Source organism: Myotis yumanensis, unplaced genomic scaffold (genome assembly GCF_028538775.1).
Source record: "Myotis yumanensis isolate MYYU_CA2020_CCGP unplaced genomic scaffold, mMyoYum1.0.hap1 SCAF_8, whole genome shotgun sequence".
Classification (NCBI taxonomy): domain Eukaryota; kingdom Metazoa; phylum Chordata; class Mammalia; order Chiroptera; family Vespertilionidae; genus Myotis; species Myotis yumanensis.
Window position 1 is genome coordinate 48,097,383 of NW_027223759.1, and position 19,698 is coordinate 48,117,080.

Below are 19,698 nucleotides of genomic sequence, written 5' to 3' on the forward strand. Positions count from 1 at the left end.
ATCATATTTACCTTGCCCTGAAAACCGGTGGTCCGTGTACACCTGAAACAGGGGTGTTTGGGGGTGTGCAGACAGCTGGCACGCATGGTGTGTGGACCCCTTGCCTTTCCTGACTCTCAGAGAATCTTAGAGTGCCGTGCACCATAGTTTCCTGAGGATCCCATTGCACCTTGTACAGCTTCTCAGTAAATATAGGAATTTATCTCACAGATGTGTCAGTCTGACACCTTTTAGAAACACTGCATTCACTTAGTGAAGTGTAAGGGTGAAGGACGGAAGATTGATCGTGCCCCATATAGTTAACTCGGAGGAGTTTGTGTGTTTTGCAGACAAGGAGCTTGGAAAGAACTGGAAAACGGGCACTATTTTATTTGGTGCCAGCTTGTGATTAAGTTAGTGTCTGGTTTTGCTATTCCTAAAACTGGTCTTCCAGGAAGACGCTAGGATTAAGTTGTTTCATCAAGGCAGTGTATTTATCGAGTGGTCATTGTTTCAACTCTAATTTATTATTGATCTTTCAGGCCCACAGCAGCAGAACTTTTAAAATGCAAATTCTTCCAGAAAGCCAAGGTAACATGCTTAAAACCCCAAGTAAATCTGCTATTTTGAAACACTGTGAATTTCTACGTTTCGTATCTGATGTTAAAGTGTTGGGCATATCTGTTTTGCAGAACAGAGAGTACCTGATTGAGAAGCTGCTTACGAGAACACCAGACATAGCCCAAAGAGCCAAGAAGGTAAGCGCCATTAGCCCCACCAGCCTAGTAGGACTTGAAACCCATAGAAAGAGTGTTCCGCGTGCTCAGGATGTGAATAGTTAGAGGTTATGTAATCAGTGATTGCTCGGGTAACTGCATTCTGCCTTTTGGTGACCTCAGCTTGCTGTCGTTTGTTTGGGTGTGGAAACCATGGGAAACGCAAATGATTTCATTTTTCCATTTATCAGCTTTGCTTACAGAAGGTCAGAGGGGAGGGCACTGTCATGAGTTCTGCACACTGGAGAGGTAAAACGTCCTTGAATATCTTTCCTTTGGATTTTACAGAAGAGGGACAGTCTTGTTAAAGCCGCTTGCAATGACAAAAGGAAAAACAGAACTTTTGTTTTTGATGTTTTTTGGGAATATCTTCAGGGTATAGGTTTTTTTCTCATAAAAGATCCCGTGGTGACTTTTATTGTCCTCCTTATGTTAACTAAATGATACGGATGATGACTTGAAAAACTTGTCATTCTAGCTTTGAGGTTTTTTAAATGGTACGTGTGTGTGTGTGTAAGTGTATTTATGTGTGTGTTTCACCAGAGTTTTATTTATCTGTAATTACTGATTTCATTATGGTATGAAACCTAATAAAATGTAACCTCTATTTTGGTTTAGTTTGATTTTAGAATTATATTAGATATTTATTATTAAAAATATGTATGTAGTCACAGATTTAGCTTTTCAGTTATTAAGGAAGCCGATGTGATAGCTGAGTCCCCTGCTCTGTAAATAAAATTGGCAAAGAAGTATGCACTAGTGATACATGTCACTAGGCCCAGCTATGAGTAACTTTGAATGTTAACTTCCAGACCTTGACTTTATAAAACATCCTGTATGGAATGCATTTCGCTAATGCTTTAGAATTACTTTAACTAGATTTTAAATAGGCTTTAAGAAGTGATTCATCTGAGCATCTCTGCTGGTCCCCGGGCTGTGAGCCTGGGCTAAGGCTAGGGGGCTGCCGCGTTGACTGCAGAGACCTGAGCTAGGCTGGCCGGTGGGACGTCTCTGAGGGAAGGTGGAAGTGGGCAGATCGGGTCAGAGAGGCACCTCTCCAGCACAGCAGGGCATCAGCGCTTTGGTTGGAGGCAATAGAAGCTAGACGTGCCCACAGAGTCCCCGGGCCCCACAGCAAAGCCTGAAGGAGTAGCCCGGAGAGATTCCCCGGGGTGTTGGAGTGGAGCACGAGGTCTTTTGATGAGATCTCTAAAATATCAGCCAGAGTTAAAGAAAAGCTGATAGAAAGCCATTGGCTTGTACAGTGTGTGTCTCCAAAGAACATTTTTTTTTGGCTTTGCTTTTTGTCCCCCGGAAGTTTTGTTTGATCTCATCCGAGGCTCTTCCCTAAGAAGGTGTTCTCTGTGGAGCTTTAGCCTCACACCTCCAGCTCCTTGTTGGTGGCCAGCCAGCCTCTGGGGGGGGGGGGGGAGGGGGGGGGTCCAAAGGCTCCCCTCCTGCCCAGACCGAGCCTTCCTGTGCTCCGTGTCCTCCTGAGGTGCCCAGTCTCAGAACACCAGGATTATGTTCACATTTAAGACCTCCTTCCCTCCTCATCTTCCCCATCGAATCACTCTCTGGATCCCCTCCTCACCTCCCTCTGCACGTGGCTCTGAGCGCTTTCCTCCTGGTTTTAACTAGACAGTGGAGTAGATTTCTCCCTCTTCTCCCTCCACTCCTCCTCTCTGTGCCTCCTTAGACCCCAGTGCAAGATTAACTTTCTGATCACGTCACTTCATTGCTCAGAAGTGGTTTCCAAAATTAAACAAAAACTTAAGCAAATAAATGGCCGGCGGGGGGGGGGGGGGGGGGGGAAGCGGGGGGGGGGTAGATTCTTATCAAATAAAGGCCGAGCTCCTGAGCCTTGAAGTCCTGGCACCTTCAGATTCCACCCATTTGCCCTGACTCCAGCTGACTTGAACCACTTACGGTTTTTACTGCGTCATCCACACTTTCCTTTGGAACTTCATCTCCCAGCTTGAGAAAATGAAGACTGTTCAGGCTGTGACCCTATTTCCTTACTTTCAAAAATAGATTTCAGTGATTTATTACATATTAGCATGCCCTGCGTTCCAGATCCCATTTCGCATGTATCTGAAACAAGAAGTCGCTAGCGTTTGGGGAGGTACGATTTTTTTCCTGCCATGTCATCTGCTATTTCCTTGCTTTTTGATTGTAGACTTAAACCGTGGTGCTTGTTTCGTCCTCTATCCCTTCAGATAGAAAATGGCCACACATCTCAGTGTCATGCTGAGGAGTAAAGGGGGAATGTAAATTAGTTCCTAAACATCTTACAGAAAAGAGGTGCAATGTTATCCTCTCTCTCTGGCTTCGTTCAGTTGGCCCCTTCCCTGTCACGGTTCTCATTTTAAAGTGCACGTTGGTTGTGAGCTGCACTCCACGCCTTGGCCGTGGGTTTGGGGCAGGTACGCCGACCAGGTAGGTCAGCATTGATCACAGTGTGTGTCTTGTTCATAGTAAGAGCCCGAAGCCGTTTGCTGGCTCAGTGATCATGCGCCTGAGGGTACCAAGGAAAGACCGTTTGAAACGCTGTTTTCCACTCTCTTGACCCCCCCAATCCTTGACACCCACTTGTCCCTCGGGTTCTTGTTAATAGCAGACAGCCTCCCTCCCCCTGCGGCTGGTGGTGTTGGTGAGCAGCCATCTGCCTGCTCCTTATCTGAAACTTCATGCAGGCTCAGCCACTAGGAAGGAAATATTCCTTCAATCACCAAGTGCACTGAAAGCCTTTGTTGTGGGATGTCTTTGCTTGTCTTAGGTGCTTACAGTGTTTAGGTAAATGTGGCTTAACAGTTGGTACGAGAATCTTTCTGTGTGTAGCTGGTGTGACTCATTCTTGGGTTCCTCTGCGTTGGCCTCTGCCGGGCTGCTCAGGGTCCGTGGGCGGCGGTGCCTCCCGCTCGCTTCGGGTTCCTGGGGCAGGTTCGTCCCTCAGAGGCTACTTGTCGATGGGAGCCCTTTGATTTTTGTCTCCTCAGTTTGTTATTTTTCAAAATAGAAACAGACAGTCCATTGATACACCGGTGTTTACGTCACGGCTGGGCCTGTTGACCTGGCTCCGACAGTCAGGCAGCCGATTGATTTGACATTTGTCGTCAGAAACGGTCTCTTTTCTTCCCTTGTGGTCACCCAAATTAAGAAACACTTTCCAGTATGTGTTTTATTTGCCATGCATCCTTCTCATGTTTGGAAGAGGGGCCGGTGCGGCAGCTGTTCTCGGGGGTCCCTCGGAGCCCGCTGTGCTGCCCTTTGGCGTGGGAGAGGCAGATGCCAGAGTGGGAAGTGTTCATTGGGAGCCGCATAATTCCCTGTGGGTAGGTGGTCTTGCCCTCATCCTGATTGACTCCTTTAAATCAGGGAAGAAATCTAGTAAGAAATAGAAACAGACCAGGATGGCTTCCCTGGTAATTTGGTAATGTCGGATGATTTCTGTGTGTGTGGTAATTATAGAAATTAGGGATATTTGTTTTCCTGCTGAAGGCAGAGTATTTGGCCCATTCCGGGTTCTTTTGCTGATAGACAGTGTGGTTTAATTTCCTTTTACCCTAATTTTTCTGTCTGTGACATGGAAATTCTGTCTGACCCCAGGCATGTGGTGGAGGGTAATGAGAGAGTCGATATTCCTGGACCCTCAGACACGCTGTAAATTCTACATGAGGACATGCTAATAACCACTCATGAGAACAGAGTTCACTGCAGCTACATAACTCCTTTTCAACTCTTCACTGATCCCTGTGCATGAGAAGAAAGGCTCCGCAGCCATTGCTCCCTCTCACGTGGCTTTCTAGGAGCCTGTCTCTGGCCGCCTTTGGGGGTTTGACAGCTTGACCCTGTGGTGTTACACCATTTAGCTGCTGGATTCGCTGGGTGCGGGAGGGTGTAAAGCATTCAGTAGAAGTCACATGCGTAGGGCTGTGTGCATCTTCCGTGGGAGCACCTGAGCTTCAGAGGGCTGATGTCTCCACTGTATGTGAGTGAGAAGAACCTTGAGTCTCCACATTCACACTCATATTCATATACAATGTCTGTTGCTAAAACCCACCAGTGGCAGGGCAGGGGCAAAGGGTTAGGAGCTGCACAGATGTCCAAATGCCAGCTGCTCAGCCAAAACACATATTGGCCCGAGAAGGGGTGAGGTGAGGAAACGTACTACACAGGTCTTGTTATTGCTGTTGCTTGTGTTTTCATGATCGGTAGGATCACTGGAGGATTTTTGTTTGAACTTTCTGAATGATGAAGTCGAGAAGTTAGAAACAGTGAGCCATTATCAGAAGGAGGAAAGGGATATTTTATCACTGCCACATTTGTCTGGGACCATTGTGAATGGGGACAATGGGACAGTCTCTATGGGTCCCAGAATTTCTTAAAACAGCCTGTAAGATTGGGTTCACAGGAAGGACCCATTTGCTGGCTTCATTTCATCCTCCTTTGTGCTTAGGAATAAATTATAGGAATGTTACAATTCACATTTATTTAATTCTAGAGGTCTGGTGCACAAAATTCATGCATAGGTAGGGTCTGTAGGCCTGGCCTGCGATCGGGGCCATCCAGCTGCCGGCCGGGGTCTCCCTTCATTCCACGCCACCCCCTGGTGGTCAGCGCATGTCATAGTGAGTGATAGAACTCCCGGTCTCCCAGTCGAACTCCCACGGGGACACTTTTGCATATTAGCCTTTTATGTATATAGATAGATAGTTGACCCTTGAAAAACACTGGTTTGAACTGTGCAGGTCCACATATATGTGGACTTTTTTCCGTAAATACATAGTCAGCCTTCTGTGGATTTCTCATCCACAGAAACTGGAGAAGAACTAAGGTGATTTCAAACGCTTTATAAATAGATTTTAGTTTTGTTCCAAGTCTGCCCAGTAGAGGGCAGTGATGGGTTTTCATTCTGTGAGGTTGTACAAAGCAAACTGAGCAAAAGTTTTTGGCTTTGTGGAAAGTCTCAGATTTGGAGCAGAAGGGTCACAGGTATGTTAAGTTCTTACTGAGCCATGAGTGTTAGGCACCTTAGTCAGCTGGAGTGAGGGTTTGTGTGTTTGTTTTTAACTGGACAGCAGGTGGAAGGGTGATGATTTTAAGTACTTTTAACTTTTGCCACTTTTATTGTAAATTACAAATCAAAGTAATATAACAATTATTTTTTACATAATTCATGTCAAAACCAAAAATCTCAATTTTGAGGATGGGATTGGAGAATTTTTAGTATTTTGTGGTCAGATTAATGGCTCAGGGCCAGGGAAACAGGAAAGAGTGAGTCCAAGTGTTTGATTCCTCTGAAGGAGAGGTGAACTGACCTCTCTGCCCATCACATTCAGGATGGATCTGATGTAAGAAATGCATTCAGGTAGGCCTGAGCGTGTGTGTCCTCTTACTACTTTGTCTTTCTCTTCCCCACCCTCTTGTTTATAAGCAGCCACATAGTAATCTATCTCATTGAGGTACTCCCATGCTCAAAAGGGAGGAAGGAGGGCTGTGGTGGTTGAGTTTGGTATTTTTCCTATTTTAGAGAGCAGGTGTCCAGGAGGTTAAAGTTAGTGGGTTAATTAGATCTGTAACTGGGGCAGATGTTCCCCTAGTATAAGCCCATGCTATGTTCATTAATTGTTTTATTTTAAATGCATCATTTTAGTCAGTTTAGAATGTAGAGTTCATTTGGTTAGGAAAGTGCTTTTGGACACTAGGGGGTGCCATCAGAATAGTTCATTTACTCTGAGACTCTGTGGATAGGAATTGCTTACTAGTCCATGAAAACCTTGGAGGTTGTAGATTTTTTTTCCCTTTTGCACTGTGCCTGCTGTAAGGAGTTTGGCTGGCTGGTGTTTGTGCTGGGGATGAACTAGGCACAGGAGAAGATAGAGGAAACAGCCAAGTGGAAAAAGCATCATAAATGACTGTCAATTCAGTCGGTGAGTTGAATAAAAAATGCATTTACTCTGGGTTAGGTGGCCCCTTTCTAGTGGGATTTGACTTCGAGCCAGGAGAATCCACTCTGGAAATTGTGATCTGCTAGTCCTGGTAGCTGCAGTTAGGGGGAATATTTGTATTTTCAGATTGAGGTGTCTTAGACACACTAGTTGGAAATTTAAAAATAATGTCATACATTTTGTAAATAGTATTATGAGTGATGCCCTGTGTACAAATGTAGTTTGTAGAGAACTGATTGTTTTCTTTTACTGGAAATGAATAGGCAGAATCAGTGACCTTATTTCACATTCAGTTAAATATTTGGGATCTGCATGTTCAAATGCATTATGTGGCTCTTTTTTTTTTTTTTTTTTTTTTTTGCCTCTGGAAAGTTTGCTAACTCTTTCCAATGCTTGTGTGCATCAGCTAACTTTTCTGAAACTTAATTGGCTTACACGTGCCCAGAGAAGTCCTCACCTGGCTGCTCATGGGCCACACTGAGCATCGCTGATAACGAATGCGGACCGACTGCCGCGAAGGTGGTTTCCTTCATCCACTTTCCAGCTCACTCTAACACCAGCATACCCTTTCCTTTACAGGTAGATAAAACAAGAAGAATGGAAAGGAAATTGGCTAAAGTTGCAGAAAAACTAGAATAAAGAGTTTGATTTTGTGTGTGTGTGTTATGAAAACTCTAATCGTATGAGTGTCTTCTCCCTGCTTTAAAATTCTTCCATGGCTTCTTGTTAATTATAGGATAAGCTCCAAGTTCCTGCCACGTATAGGATGAGGTCCACATCACTTGTAGGGTAAGGACCACTCAAGGCTCCTTGATCTACGTCCTGACTACCTCTCTATCCTTTTAGTCGGCCACTCGCCATCTCACCCTTGGCACACATCCTTAGAGAATGACTGATTCTACTTTCCCACCAGTACACTCCTGAAATTCTCACATATGTTTTTTCATGAAGGTGCATGTACTGGTCCCTCTGTTTAGAAGGTTTCTCCCTGAACTTGTGTCTTTCTAAGTCTAGCATCTCTGCTGTGAAGCTTTCTCCTACTCCCCCACCCCCTGCACCCCGGAGAGTTCATTAGCCTTTTGTCTGTATTGCTTCTCTACCTTGGGCATGAATCCCTTGCTGCACTCAGCATCGTCTCTATAGTTTATTTCCTCACACTTTTGCCTTGTGTACCAGACACAGGGTGCCGTCTGTATCTTGGGTGCAGGAATGGTGGCATAGTATTCCCTGTCCCCAGTACCCAGCACAGTATCTTGGTCAATTAAAACAGCTGTTTGTGGAATTGAAGTTTGGTGAGCCAGATTGCAAAGTGATGATGATGGCCTTTCATGGGAGTTGTTGGGAGAGCATGAGGACGGGCAAAGCAAATCTGCTTTTAGTCGTAAAGGAAAATAGTGACGATGTTTTTCAGTTGGTGCTGTATTACTGTATTTCATATCTAGGGCTCAAAGTTTAGGTTTAAAATCCCTTGTTATCACTAACTTGCTAAGGGTCTTGGGTGAGCCAATTAGTTGGACTCACCTTTGCCACCTTATCATAAAGTAGAATGGTTAGATTTTATTATCTAACATTTGTGTATTATCTACCTTAGAGTATTTAATAGCAAAAATTTAGTCTCTGCCACTCAGCACATTCATTATTGGCATTTTCGTCTTCAGCCATCACACACATTAAGTTTTCCTGTTACCTGAGGCCAAATCAAATGAGGAAGATATTTCAAAACTAGCTTTAAATTGGCTTTTAGTGCTTTCTAATTTTGGATTAGCTGTCATTTATCTCCCCATTTAGGGGAAATAATTTAAACTTAACCCTTTAAATTTAACTTTATATCGTGATCCTGTAAATATTTAAAATGAGTAGGACATTTTGGAGAAGGAAAGGTGAAGGAGATAGGAAGTAATGGAACTTTTGTGCATAATTAGGAAAGGAAGGACTCCACACCAACAGAAGGAATCCAGGCCTTTTGTCTTCCCACCTCCCTAGCCTTTTACTTTGTGGTCATTCACCACATGTAGTGAGACCAGCAGAGGGTGCTGTGCACATGCTTAAAAAAAAAATCACTGTGTGAGTGCGGGCGGGTGGCGGGGAGGGGGGAGGGGGAGAGTGGTGGTGCTCTGCTTGTTTTATGTTAAACAAATTTGATTGTTATAATAGAAATGTATGGCTTTATTGTTCTTTTTTTAAGCCAAAACTTATTTTTGCAATTCCTTTTACTTTGAAATTAAGTAGTTTTAAAATAAATTAAAATTCAAGAGGCCCAGTTAAGGTTGCACTTTGATACAGGATTTTTTAAGCTTCTCATTAAATTCTCACAAATTCTAATACTGATTTAGAAGAGTGTATACTAACTTTTAACCTTTTTTCTCCTATACAGAAAGAATAAGGAGCCTTGTTACAACTTACAAAGCAACAATAGAGCTAAGAAATTCAAACAATAGTCCTTAATTTAACCCAAATTTCAAAAGTCGTTTGAAATTGTTTGAGTTGTTATACAACCAGTTTGTTAGCTGATATAATTTAGCTGGGGAGGAATAGGGAAGATCCTGTTTTATCAAGACCAGAATGACCCCTTTGGGCAGTGGTTCTCAACCTTCCTAATGCCTCGACCCTTTAATACAGTTCCTCATGTGGTGGTGACCCCCAACCATAAAATTATTTTCGTTGCTACTTCATAACTGTAATTTTGCTACTGTTATGAATCGTAATGTAAATATCTGATATGCAGGATATATTTTCATTGTTACAAATTGAACATAAAGCATAGTGATTAATCACAGAAACAATATGTAATTATATATGTGTTTTCTGATGGTCTTAGGCGACCCCTGTAAAAGGGTCGTTCGTCCACCAAAGGGGTCGTGACCCACAGGTTGGCGACCCACAGGTTGAGAACCGCTGCCTTAGGGGATAAGGACAAAGTTCTGAGGGGTGGGCTTTTTCTGTGACTCTTCTCTGTGGAGAACAATATGAGGAGGGATGGGAAGGAAGAGGAAGGTGAGAAACCAAGCCTGGAAAGAGGTGGAAAAGGCCCAGGAATAGCTCTCTTGGTCAGGAAGCTGGGATCCACAGAAGTCTGTACTTGAAGTAAGACTGAGCTTGGTCTCTTCTGCCAGGCCCAGCAGCCCCTAGCTCTGCCACTCGCTTATTGGGTGACCTTGGGCTTCAGCCGAACCCCCTTTGTCTCATCTGTGACATGCAGTTTGTTCAATGGCATCTCATTGATCCTCTAGGTTGAAAATTAAATTCTTAATTGGGCCTTTGGTGTTTGGCACAGTCTAGTCCAGTGATGGCGAACCTTTTGAGCTCGGCGTGTCAGCATTTTGAAAAACCCTAACTTAACTCTGGTGCCGTGTCACATATAGAAATTTTTTGATATTTGCAACCATAGTAAAACAAAGACTTATAGTTTTGACATTTTATATATTTAAATGCCATTTAACAAAGAAAAATCAACCAAAAAAAAAAAAATAGTTCACGTGTCACCTCTGACACGCGTGTCATAGGTTCGCCATCACTGGTCTAGTCCCTTCCTTATCTTTACTCTCCACCCTCATTCTCCACGTATCTATTTACCTAAGCCTCTTGCACATGCTATTGTCCCTTCTGCTTGGATGTGTCAGCTGCCTCCATCCTCAGAAGACCTTAATGTCAGCTCAAAGAGTCATTTCTCCAGGTCAATCAGTTCTTTCTTGATGGATGTTTAGATTGTCCGCAATTTTTAAATTGTGAGCCACGCTGGGATGAACGTCATTGTGCATGCATTATTGCTTTTATGTTACTTATTTGTTAGGATATGTTCCTAGGAATGAAATTGCTTAGTCAAAGAGTACCTATGCCTTATAATTATTGATGCATATTGGCTTATTGTTTAAAATGGGAGACAATGTATTCAAATCCCAGCCTGGTTCTTGGGTCTTTTACTTGTAGAATAATGTTACTTACATTCATACACACACACACACACACACACACACACACACACGGTGCCTAGCATATGGTCTTTAATATTATTTATTTTTGGTATTGAAATGTCATTCCTGCACATTTGTTTTATTTCATTTCCCCCTCTAGATAGGCAAGAAGCTATTTTGTAGAAAACATTCTAGGTCTTTTGGCAGTACAACCTGAGACTTTCAGTAACTTTGGAAGAGATCAGAATATATCATGTACTAAAAGCTGATAGATAGAGAGCCTATTATGGAGGTCCTGCTTGGGGTCCTGAACTCTTTGGGTCACTAAAGGTAGTTAGAGAGCCATTGGTGGAGAGAAGGGTGGGGAGCCCTGTTGTTCTGCAGCCTGTTCTTGGATAAGGAATTATGTTTCACGGGGATGGGGCTGAGTACACTGTGAAGAGGTGTTTTTGCTCACTGTTCTGTCACTGCAATCTCTTCTGTCCAGAACAAACAAATGATATGCCAGCTGCCAGCCTGAGGGTAATGATCAAACCATTTCATCATCCCTGGGTTTCTGGTTTGAGAGGGCTCATTATGGAGGTTCGATGTGAGCCATTTATTTGTGCTGCACCGGGTGCTGGTCACGCCAGCGTCTGCAGTCACAGGACAGCACCACACAGTTAGGATAATGAGCTGTTCCTTTTTAACTTTCTTTTGTTATATACTAGTGTCCTGGTTCAGATCCCCTATGATCGTAACATTTATAGCTTTTCAAGTTGGAATCCCATTTTTCTGAATCATTGCACAGGATAGTTTTGAAAAGAATAACCTTGAGATTACATGCCCACTGCCCCTTGGCTGGCATTGAACCTTGGGTGAGTCACTCTGCTGCTCCGAGTCTGATTTATTCACCTTCCCAACCTCCGAGGGTTTTTGTGAAATTTAAACATGACAGTTTATATCAAAGGCTTATGTAGCATCTGGAACATAACAGGATTCCAGGGGTGCTGTAGCCCTCTCTCTTCCCTCTTGCATCAGGAAATGTTTTTCGAGGAAGAGGTTGTGTGCTATGCAGGAGAGCGTAAGGAAGCGTTTACTAATAAATGTCATATGAGGATTATCTTTTATTTCCTTAAGGAAATTAATGTCTAAGGTTAGTGAATTTCATCCTACTCGTTCCCTCTTTCTTTCTGTCTCTGTAGAGCCCCAGCAGCTAATCCTGGTTCTTCAAATAGAACTGTTTGTTTTCGCTCTTCTGCTAATACATACAGTCTTGCTAGTTTCCTTAAGGACTTCACATTACTGAAGTTTATTTAGAACTCTAGGGTTCAGTTTTGTTTCAATTGTAAGATTTCTGAGTTCTTCATTTATTTATGAATGTCAACGTCATAATTAGAAAGACTTTCTACTTAGTGTACTTTTATTAGCAATTACAATGAACGTATCTGTTAGACCAAAGCAAAAGTTTTCTGAAATAAATGACCTCTAGATCAGTCCCTCCCACTGACTTTTCCTGTGCTATGATGTTATTTCTATGGTTTGCCTCCTGCATCTCTGTTACCACATTGAGAGAGATTCTCCTGTCCATTTTCCTTACAAAAGCTTAATGCCTACTTGTTCTGAAGCTTCCTGGGCCCTTAACCAGAGATTCACCTTCAGTGGGTCTAGAGCAGTGACGGCGAACCTTTTGAGCTCGGCGTGTCAGCATTTTGAAAAACCCTAACTTAACTCTGGTGCCATGTCACATATAGAAATTTTTTGATATTTGCAACCATAGTAAAACAAAGACTTATATTTTTGATATTTATTTTATATATTTAAATGCCATTTAACAAAGAAAAATCAACCAAAAAAATGAGTTCGCGTGTCACCTCTGACACGCATGTCATAGGTTCACTATCACTGCTCTAGAGCCATGAGCCAGGACTCTGCATTTTCTTTTTAATATATTTTATTGATTTTTTTTTTTTTTTACAGAGAGGAAGGGAGAAGGATAGAGTTAGAAACATCGATGAGAGAGAAACATCGATCAGCTGCCTCCTGCACACCCCCTACTGGGGATGTGCCCGCAACCAAGGTACATGCCCTTGACCGGAACTGAACCTGGGAACCTTCAGTCCGCAGGCTGACACTCTATCCTCTGAGCCAAACCAGTTAGGGCTCTGCATTTTCAATAAGCAGTTCAATTAATAGTGGTGCAAATGGCTGAGACAGCCCTTCTGGTGTGTCTGCAGGTTTGGAAAGAAACCATATCGCTAAGCTCACTGTACAAAACACATTTAATAATTCTGCTTTATAATTATATAGACATAATTAAATGCCTCTATTTCATCTCCTGCTTTTCTCCCTTTGCCTGCTGGCCTTTGGGCAATGCTGTTCCCACCTCTCTGTCATTCACACTCTGAACTCCACCGGAGCAGCCACTCCTGGTTGTTGCATAGAAGATCTGTCTAATCTGCATCCCACCAGTTGCAAGCTGAGCTATTTGATGTGAAGCAGAGCTGCAATATCTCCTTAAACCATGGCTTCTTCTGGTTTTGCTTAATTCATCTTATATTCATTATTAAAGTGGGCATATCTGTCTTCAGCGTGCTCTGACTTTACTAGCATTATTAATGTAGGCACTCGTTTTTACCATCCTCATAATGCCCGTTTCTTTGATGCATAATAGAGGGAGGTGTGTGGCAGTCTAACCAGGCAGGGTGGATGCATGAGCTTTGGGCCTACCCTTGTGCAGAGTAGGGGATGCAAGAATGTGGATGGAGAGTTTACATATTGTTTCCACTTTCTGTGAACCCAAAAATACAATGCAATCTTTGCTGGAGGTAGGAGAATGAAGAGAGGGTTAGGAAGCAGCTTTGAGCTCATATTATAGGGGAAGTTCTAATAATGAAAACCAAAGATGAAATAGACTGGAATTAAAAATTGTGAAGCACCTGCAGGACTGGAAGAGACCTTAGCTGTCATCTCAACCAGGGCTTCCCAGCCAGTGGCCGGAGCGCACTGGTGGGCAGTGAGTGGGTCGAAGGCGAGCAGGGCTTGGGGTGGTGGAGTTCTGGGCTCAGTTGCTGTGAATCACTTTAGCAGATTATCCCAGTATGCAGTACAGGTATTATCATTTTCTGCACGTGCCAAGTTTGTGAAATAATCTACCAAACCACTGGTATTAAAATTCTGTGAACAACAACAACAACAACAACAAAATCTCACCTGGAAGTCTAAGAATTTGAATATAGGAGATTTTGAGAAAGCTTAGGAGTTTGAAGACTACTGGTCTGAACCTATCAGATACTGAGTTCTGTGGAGATTGAATGGATGTTTAATCAGTGACCAAGACCAAGATCACTGCATTTGGGTCCTGGTTCAGTGCTCTTTTTTTTTAATATTGTTTAAGCCGAAGCCAGACGACACAGATACAAAAAATTAATGGACTGTAAGTTCATTAAAGAGCAGGAACTGTCCTATTTGGTTGTCTTCAGTGCTTACCATGTTCTGTGACAAAATAGGGGCTTAGTAGATGTTGGCCGAATGAATAAATGTGGAAGTTGGGCTGGATGTCTTTCATTCCTCTTCCAATAAGCATTTAATTTTTATCTCTTACTAGTGGTTGGAGGCAAGGAGGGCAGGGCTTTTTCTGTTGGACTTGAGGATAGCGCGAATTCTTCTATTGCGGGCCACGTTTAAACTTCCAAGAGCCTTAGGAAGTGCAGAAGAATTTGAAAGTAGGATTTAAATAGATATTGAAAACTTCTCTCTGAATTTATAAAGAGGAAATTGCTCATTTTTTGGAACGAGTTTTGCTTGTTTTAGAGTATTTTTTTCCTTCACTGTGCACATGTGAGAAATACAATAAGTTGGGCTTCCCAATAGGCTTCCCCTACCTCCAGCATAGATTACATTGTATTTTTGGGTTCACAGAAAGTGGAGACAATATGTAAAGATCCAGAAGAAAAAAAGAAAAAGCTGGAAGCTGAACTGTAAGTGGTGTGTTATATGTGGGGGTAAATGTCTATATCAGCTTTGCAGCAGCACGAGAAGAGAGCTGTGTCTCACCTGTTGTTCGGCCCTCGCATTGATGTTTTATTTGTTTTTAAAGTTGACAACTCAGAATTGAGACCGGGACTCCTGAATTAAGCTGATAAAGAGGTGGCTAAAATGTCCCTAAGTGGATGGTGCCTCTTAGCTTTAGGCAGAAGCAAACACAAATATTCTTTGAAGGAACACTTTTCTCCAAAGATAAATAAAACATTAGAAATAAACAACTAATTTAGGTGCCCTCTAAAGAAATTCAGATATTGGAATTATCTATAGTATATATTCTATGTAAATAATTATATAGGAAATGTTATAATAAATAAAGGATAGAATCATAAAAATGAATAAGAAACAAAATATAAAAATTAACCAGGCAGGCCGGCTAGTGTGGCTTAGTGGTTGAGCAGGAGGCCAGTCACGGTTGCGGGCTCGATCCCCAGTGTGGGGCATGCAAGAGGCAGCCGATCAATGATTCTCTCTCATCATTGATGTTCCTCTTTCTCTCTCTCTCCCCCCGCCCCTCCTACTCTCTCTAAAAAGCAATGGGAAAAATATTCTCGGGTGAGGATTTAAAAAAAAACAGTTTCTTTATGTATGATCACAGGACATAGTCACTATGGACAGTATTACAGTAGCTATTACCACTGATGGTGGATTTATAAGGAATGTGCAAGTGAGTAAAATTCCCAGTAATGTCCCACAGTTTGGGTTTTATTTACATGTATTTTTATTTTACTTCTCAATTTTAATTTACTTCTCAGGGCAAACAAAAGGCCAGATATTACACCGGGCAGTTTGTATGCTCCACAGCTGAATGTAGGTACACAGATGTGAAGTGGGTTTTTTTGAAGGTCAAGTAGCGAGTCATGAGCCAAGATTTCCTGTATTTGACGGCAGCTCCCTGATAAGCAGAAATGCTCGGGCTAATTCCTCACCTAAGGCTTTACAGAGGCGGACAGACTGGGGTGGCGCTTGCCTGGCAGTAAGCGTAGTTGGTCTAATGTCTTCTGGGCAGGGGCCTTCTTCTTTCTCGCGGGGCATGGTAAGCGAGGGGAGACATCACCTGGAAAGCTCCAGGCTCCCCAAAGGTTGCCCTGTAGCAAGCCGTGCTGCAGAAGGGCCCCCAAGTTCAAGGCCTGAGGGCTTTTAAAAGACCAATTCATCATTCTGTGAAGTTATTCATCTGAGAATTACAATCCAAAAAAAGCAAAGGCTGCAATATTTGAGAATAAAGCCTGAGGATAAAATCGCAGTCACCCCCTGATTTTCAATTTAATAGCCATGAAGTTAACTAATGGTTACGTTCAAAGTATTTTGTAAGCAGTGTCATGAATGCTAAGTAGATGATTATAGTAAAATAACTAACGGATAATTTTTTTTAAGTTAAAGCCATTTTATGTGAAATAACTGCCATTCTCCAGGTGACTCATCTGTTGTAAAAATAGCAGATCATCCAAATGAATCCTGGATTATTTTTGAGTGAGTTTTCTATTATTGTGCACTCCACATAATCCTGGATTACAGTTTAAGTTTTAACCCTTGTGCAGCTTAATCTGGAATAATCTATTCTTTCAGATTTAGTTCTAACATACGTGTATTCCGTAGGAGAGGAGGTAATAACCATGACAGTAACAATAATAATAATAATTAGCTCAGCTTTATGGAACTTAAACTGGACCAAATACTGTGCCGAGTTCGAACCACCCCAAGATCCTTATAAGGCAGGTACTAATGTATCTCCATATTGCAGAGAAGGAAACTGAGGTGCATAGAATGTAATTTATCTGGAGTCTCACTGCCGGTATTAGAGTGGGGATTTGTGCAGAGGCAGTCTGGTTCTAAAGCCATTGTTTTAAAGTATTACGCCGTCTTGCCTCCACACTGAGTATCATTACTTTAAAAATACATCAGAATCTTGATATATTGTGATCCTCAAAATCTATACACTTGGGACTGCAAGGCAAGACTGCCTGGAACAAAACCCTCATTGCTCTTTAAAGGAAGACATCATTCTTATCTTAAATTTCAGTGCTAAAGTGAGGTTCTAGAATAAATATAGCTCATCCATAGGACACAGCCAATTTCAATTCTCCCAGAATTGGATTCATCCCTCACACAAGGTCTTGCTTGCTCTTTTGGTTATGAATCCTGCAAACCCTGGCTTTAAAAATCTCAATGTGTACTGCTTCATGCATCCTTTAAAAGACATGATTTGGTATTTCCTGCAGATATCAGCCCCTCTAAGAAATGGTATTTGCTTATTTAAAACTAGGGGCCCAGTGCAGGAATTCGTGCACCTTGAAAGGAACTGTGGGCCACGAGGTTGTGGTGGGCACAGGGGTGGGTCTTGGCTCAACCTCCATGCCCCCGCCCAGCACCTCCTGCCACGATCCCCAGTCCCCTGTCTGCTGGCAGCCCCACTCCCGCCGCCACCGCCACTCCCACGCGCTGATGGCGCCGGCCCCGCTCACACCTGCTGATGGCAGCATCACCCCTCAGGAGCAGGTGGAGGTGGAGAAGCCTTCAGGGGTGATTGGGGCCAGGAGCCACTGCTCGAATCCACTGATGGTGCTGAGAGATTGGCACCGGTGCTGGGCACTGGCAGCAGGTGTGAGCTGCAGGGCTGGCACCGGCAGCAGGCATGAGCACCAGGCGGGACCTCGGCTCACGGGAGCAAAGAATTTTCAGTAACCACCAGAGGCTGCCCTGATGACAGCAACTGGTGCCCTGCCTTGGTCTGGTGTCCCTACTCACCTGCTCCACCATCCCGCCGTGGCCGATGCCTGCCATGTTCCTTGCACACCCCCTGGTGGTCAGCGCATGTCATAGTGACCAGTTGTTCAGTTGTTCCACTGTTCGGTCTATTTGCATATTAGGGATTTATATATATAGATAGATAGATAGATTTCCCCTTTAATTTTTCAGGTGTTATAGCTGCAGTTTGTAGGTCCGAACTTGCACTTGAAATTGATTTACAAGCTCAGACTCCCTTTCCCAAGACCTCTTATTTGTAAGCCAGTTAGTCACATCTCACTTTGGGGATTTTCTGAAGTATGCCCACTGGAAGGAGGGAGTTCCGAGGCCTGAGGTGCTGACTTTGTTGTTGTACAAAATGACTTCAAGGTACCTGCATGGGCCCGAGCTGGTTAGCAGTTTGCTGAATCCTTGAGTAATGTTGTACCTAACAGAGCAGAGGCCTTGCTTTTATTTCCAGTGAAAACCAGGCTGGAAAAGATCATGGTAAAGCTGTGAAGTTCATCAGAATGAGTAGGGTGGATGGAGTTCTCTTTTGTTCTCACATTAACCAATTTTCTAACAGTAACTAAAGGTTATAATGAAGAAGCACTTTGAAAATCTGGCCTGCCTACTTCTGCCCAACTCACCTTTGTGAAATTGTTTCTCATATTTTCTGCCCAAAATAGTTTTACTCATGTTAACCCCAAAAGGCAACATATTATACAGTTCTTTGCCTTGCCTTTTTTTACTGAATATATTTACATATCTGTATACAACTTACCTCATTCTTTTCAAAAAATACATTTTTGTTGATTTCAGAGAGAAAGGGAGAGTGAGAGAGAGATAGAAACATCAATGATGAGAGAGAATCATTGATTGGCTGCCTCCTGCATACCCCACACTGAGGATCAAGCTTGCAACCCAGGCATGTACTCTGACTGGGATTGAACTGTGACCTCCTGGTTCATAGGTCGACGCTCAACCACTAAGCTACGCCAGCAAGGCTCATTCTTATTTATTATCACCACCTAACATTCTAGTGTAAGACATATTGCCATTTATTTAACCAGTTCTCTACTGTTGGGCTTCTGGGTGTTTCCAAATTTTTGTAGTCACAAACATTGCTTCATTAATTATTTTTGTATATGTGTCATTCTGCATGCATTTAAGATTTTCTGTAGGATAAATATTCCAACCAGAAATGCAGGGTCAAAGGTATATGTGATGTAGATTTGGTGGATATTGGCCAGTTGTCTTCCTGAACATTATGGTTTTCAAACCCTCATTTCCCACTGCTCTTCAGTCAGAATGCCATGCTTTAGCTAAGCTAATTAGGAGCACTAGTTAGTGGCCCTGGAAAATATATACATTTTCACCTGTTTTCTGAGTTTCTGCAAGCATTACTTCTTATTGTCCATTCTATATCTTCATGATTCCTTCCTGAACACAGGAAATTCCTCTCTTTTTTAAAAAAATATATATTTATTGATTTCAGAGAGGAAGGGAGAGGGAGAGAGATGGAAACATCAATGATGAGAGAGAATCACTGATAGGCTGCCTCCTACATGCCCCCTACTGGGGATCATGCTCACAACCCAGGCATGTGCCCTTGACTGGAATCGAACCTGGGACCCTTTAGTCCGCAGGCAAACCACTCTATCCACTGAGCCAAACCAGGTAGGGTGAAATTCCTCTTTCTTATGGGCTCACAGCTTCACAGTTTATGTTGTTTTTCTTTTCTGAGTTTTTATGGTCTGTGCACACTGTACTCATGTTGAAACTCCATCTTACACTACTTACAACTTAATTGTTTCTTTCGCTAATCAAGCATGATTATCAGCTGTTTGAGAGCCCTTTGCTTTCTTTATCTCATTTTGAATTCTGTCTTCATGCCCAGGACAATGCTTTGCACATTGTGGGATTCTTTCTTAATCTGCTGAGGAAAAGGGATTTATTGTTTTGGTTAAAAAAAACAACAACAACATGCTTTTTATGAGGAAAAAAATGATATAAAACTCCTAGAAATATCACCTTTCAGAAATAACTACTTTTGACATTTTGTTACATGTTCTACCAGTTATCTCTTTATGAATACACACACACACACACAAACACACACACACTCAGAGAGTTGTGTACCGTTTTACACATGAGCTCACCCTATTACAACTGTTAGGTACCTTGCTTTTCTGCAATAAAAGAATTCGATCTTTCCCCATGTCAACTGGTTTGATTCTGTATAATTTTTAATGACAACCTAGTTGTTTCTATACACAAAAACCTTAGTGTATTTTAGTCAGTGCTGAAGGTGTTGACATTTGTGGTGTA

General features: G+C 42.7%; 1 protein-coding gene across 1 annotated transcript in view; it reads left to right on the forward strand.

The window, feature by feature from the left end:
- Window positions 1–19,698, forward strand: part of STK39 (serine/threonine kinase 39) — a 279,377-nt gene that overhangs the window by 114,080 nt on the left and 145,599 nt on the right. Inside the window, exons 9-10 of the mRNA XM_070422811.1 lie at window positions 522–570; window positions 672–737. Of these exons, the coding sequence (XP_070278912.1) occupies window positions 522–570; window positions 672–737 (115 nt within the window). The remainder of the gene's footprint in view (window positions 1–521; window positions 571–671; window positions 738–19,698) is intronic.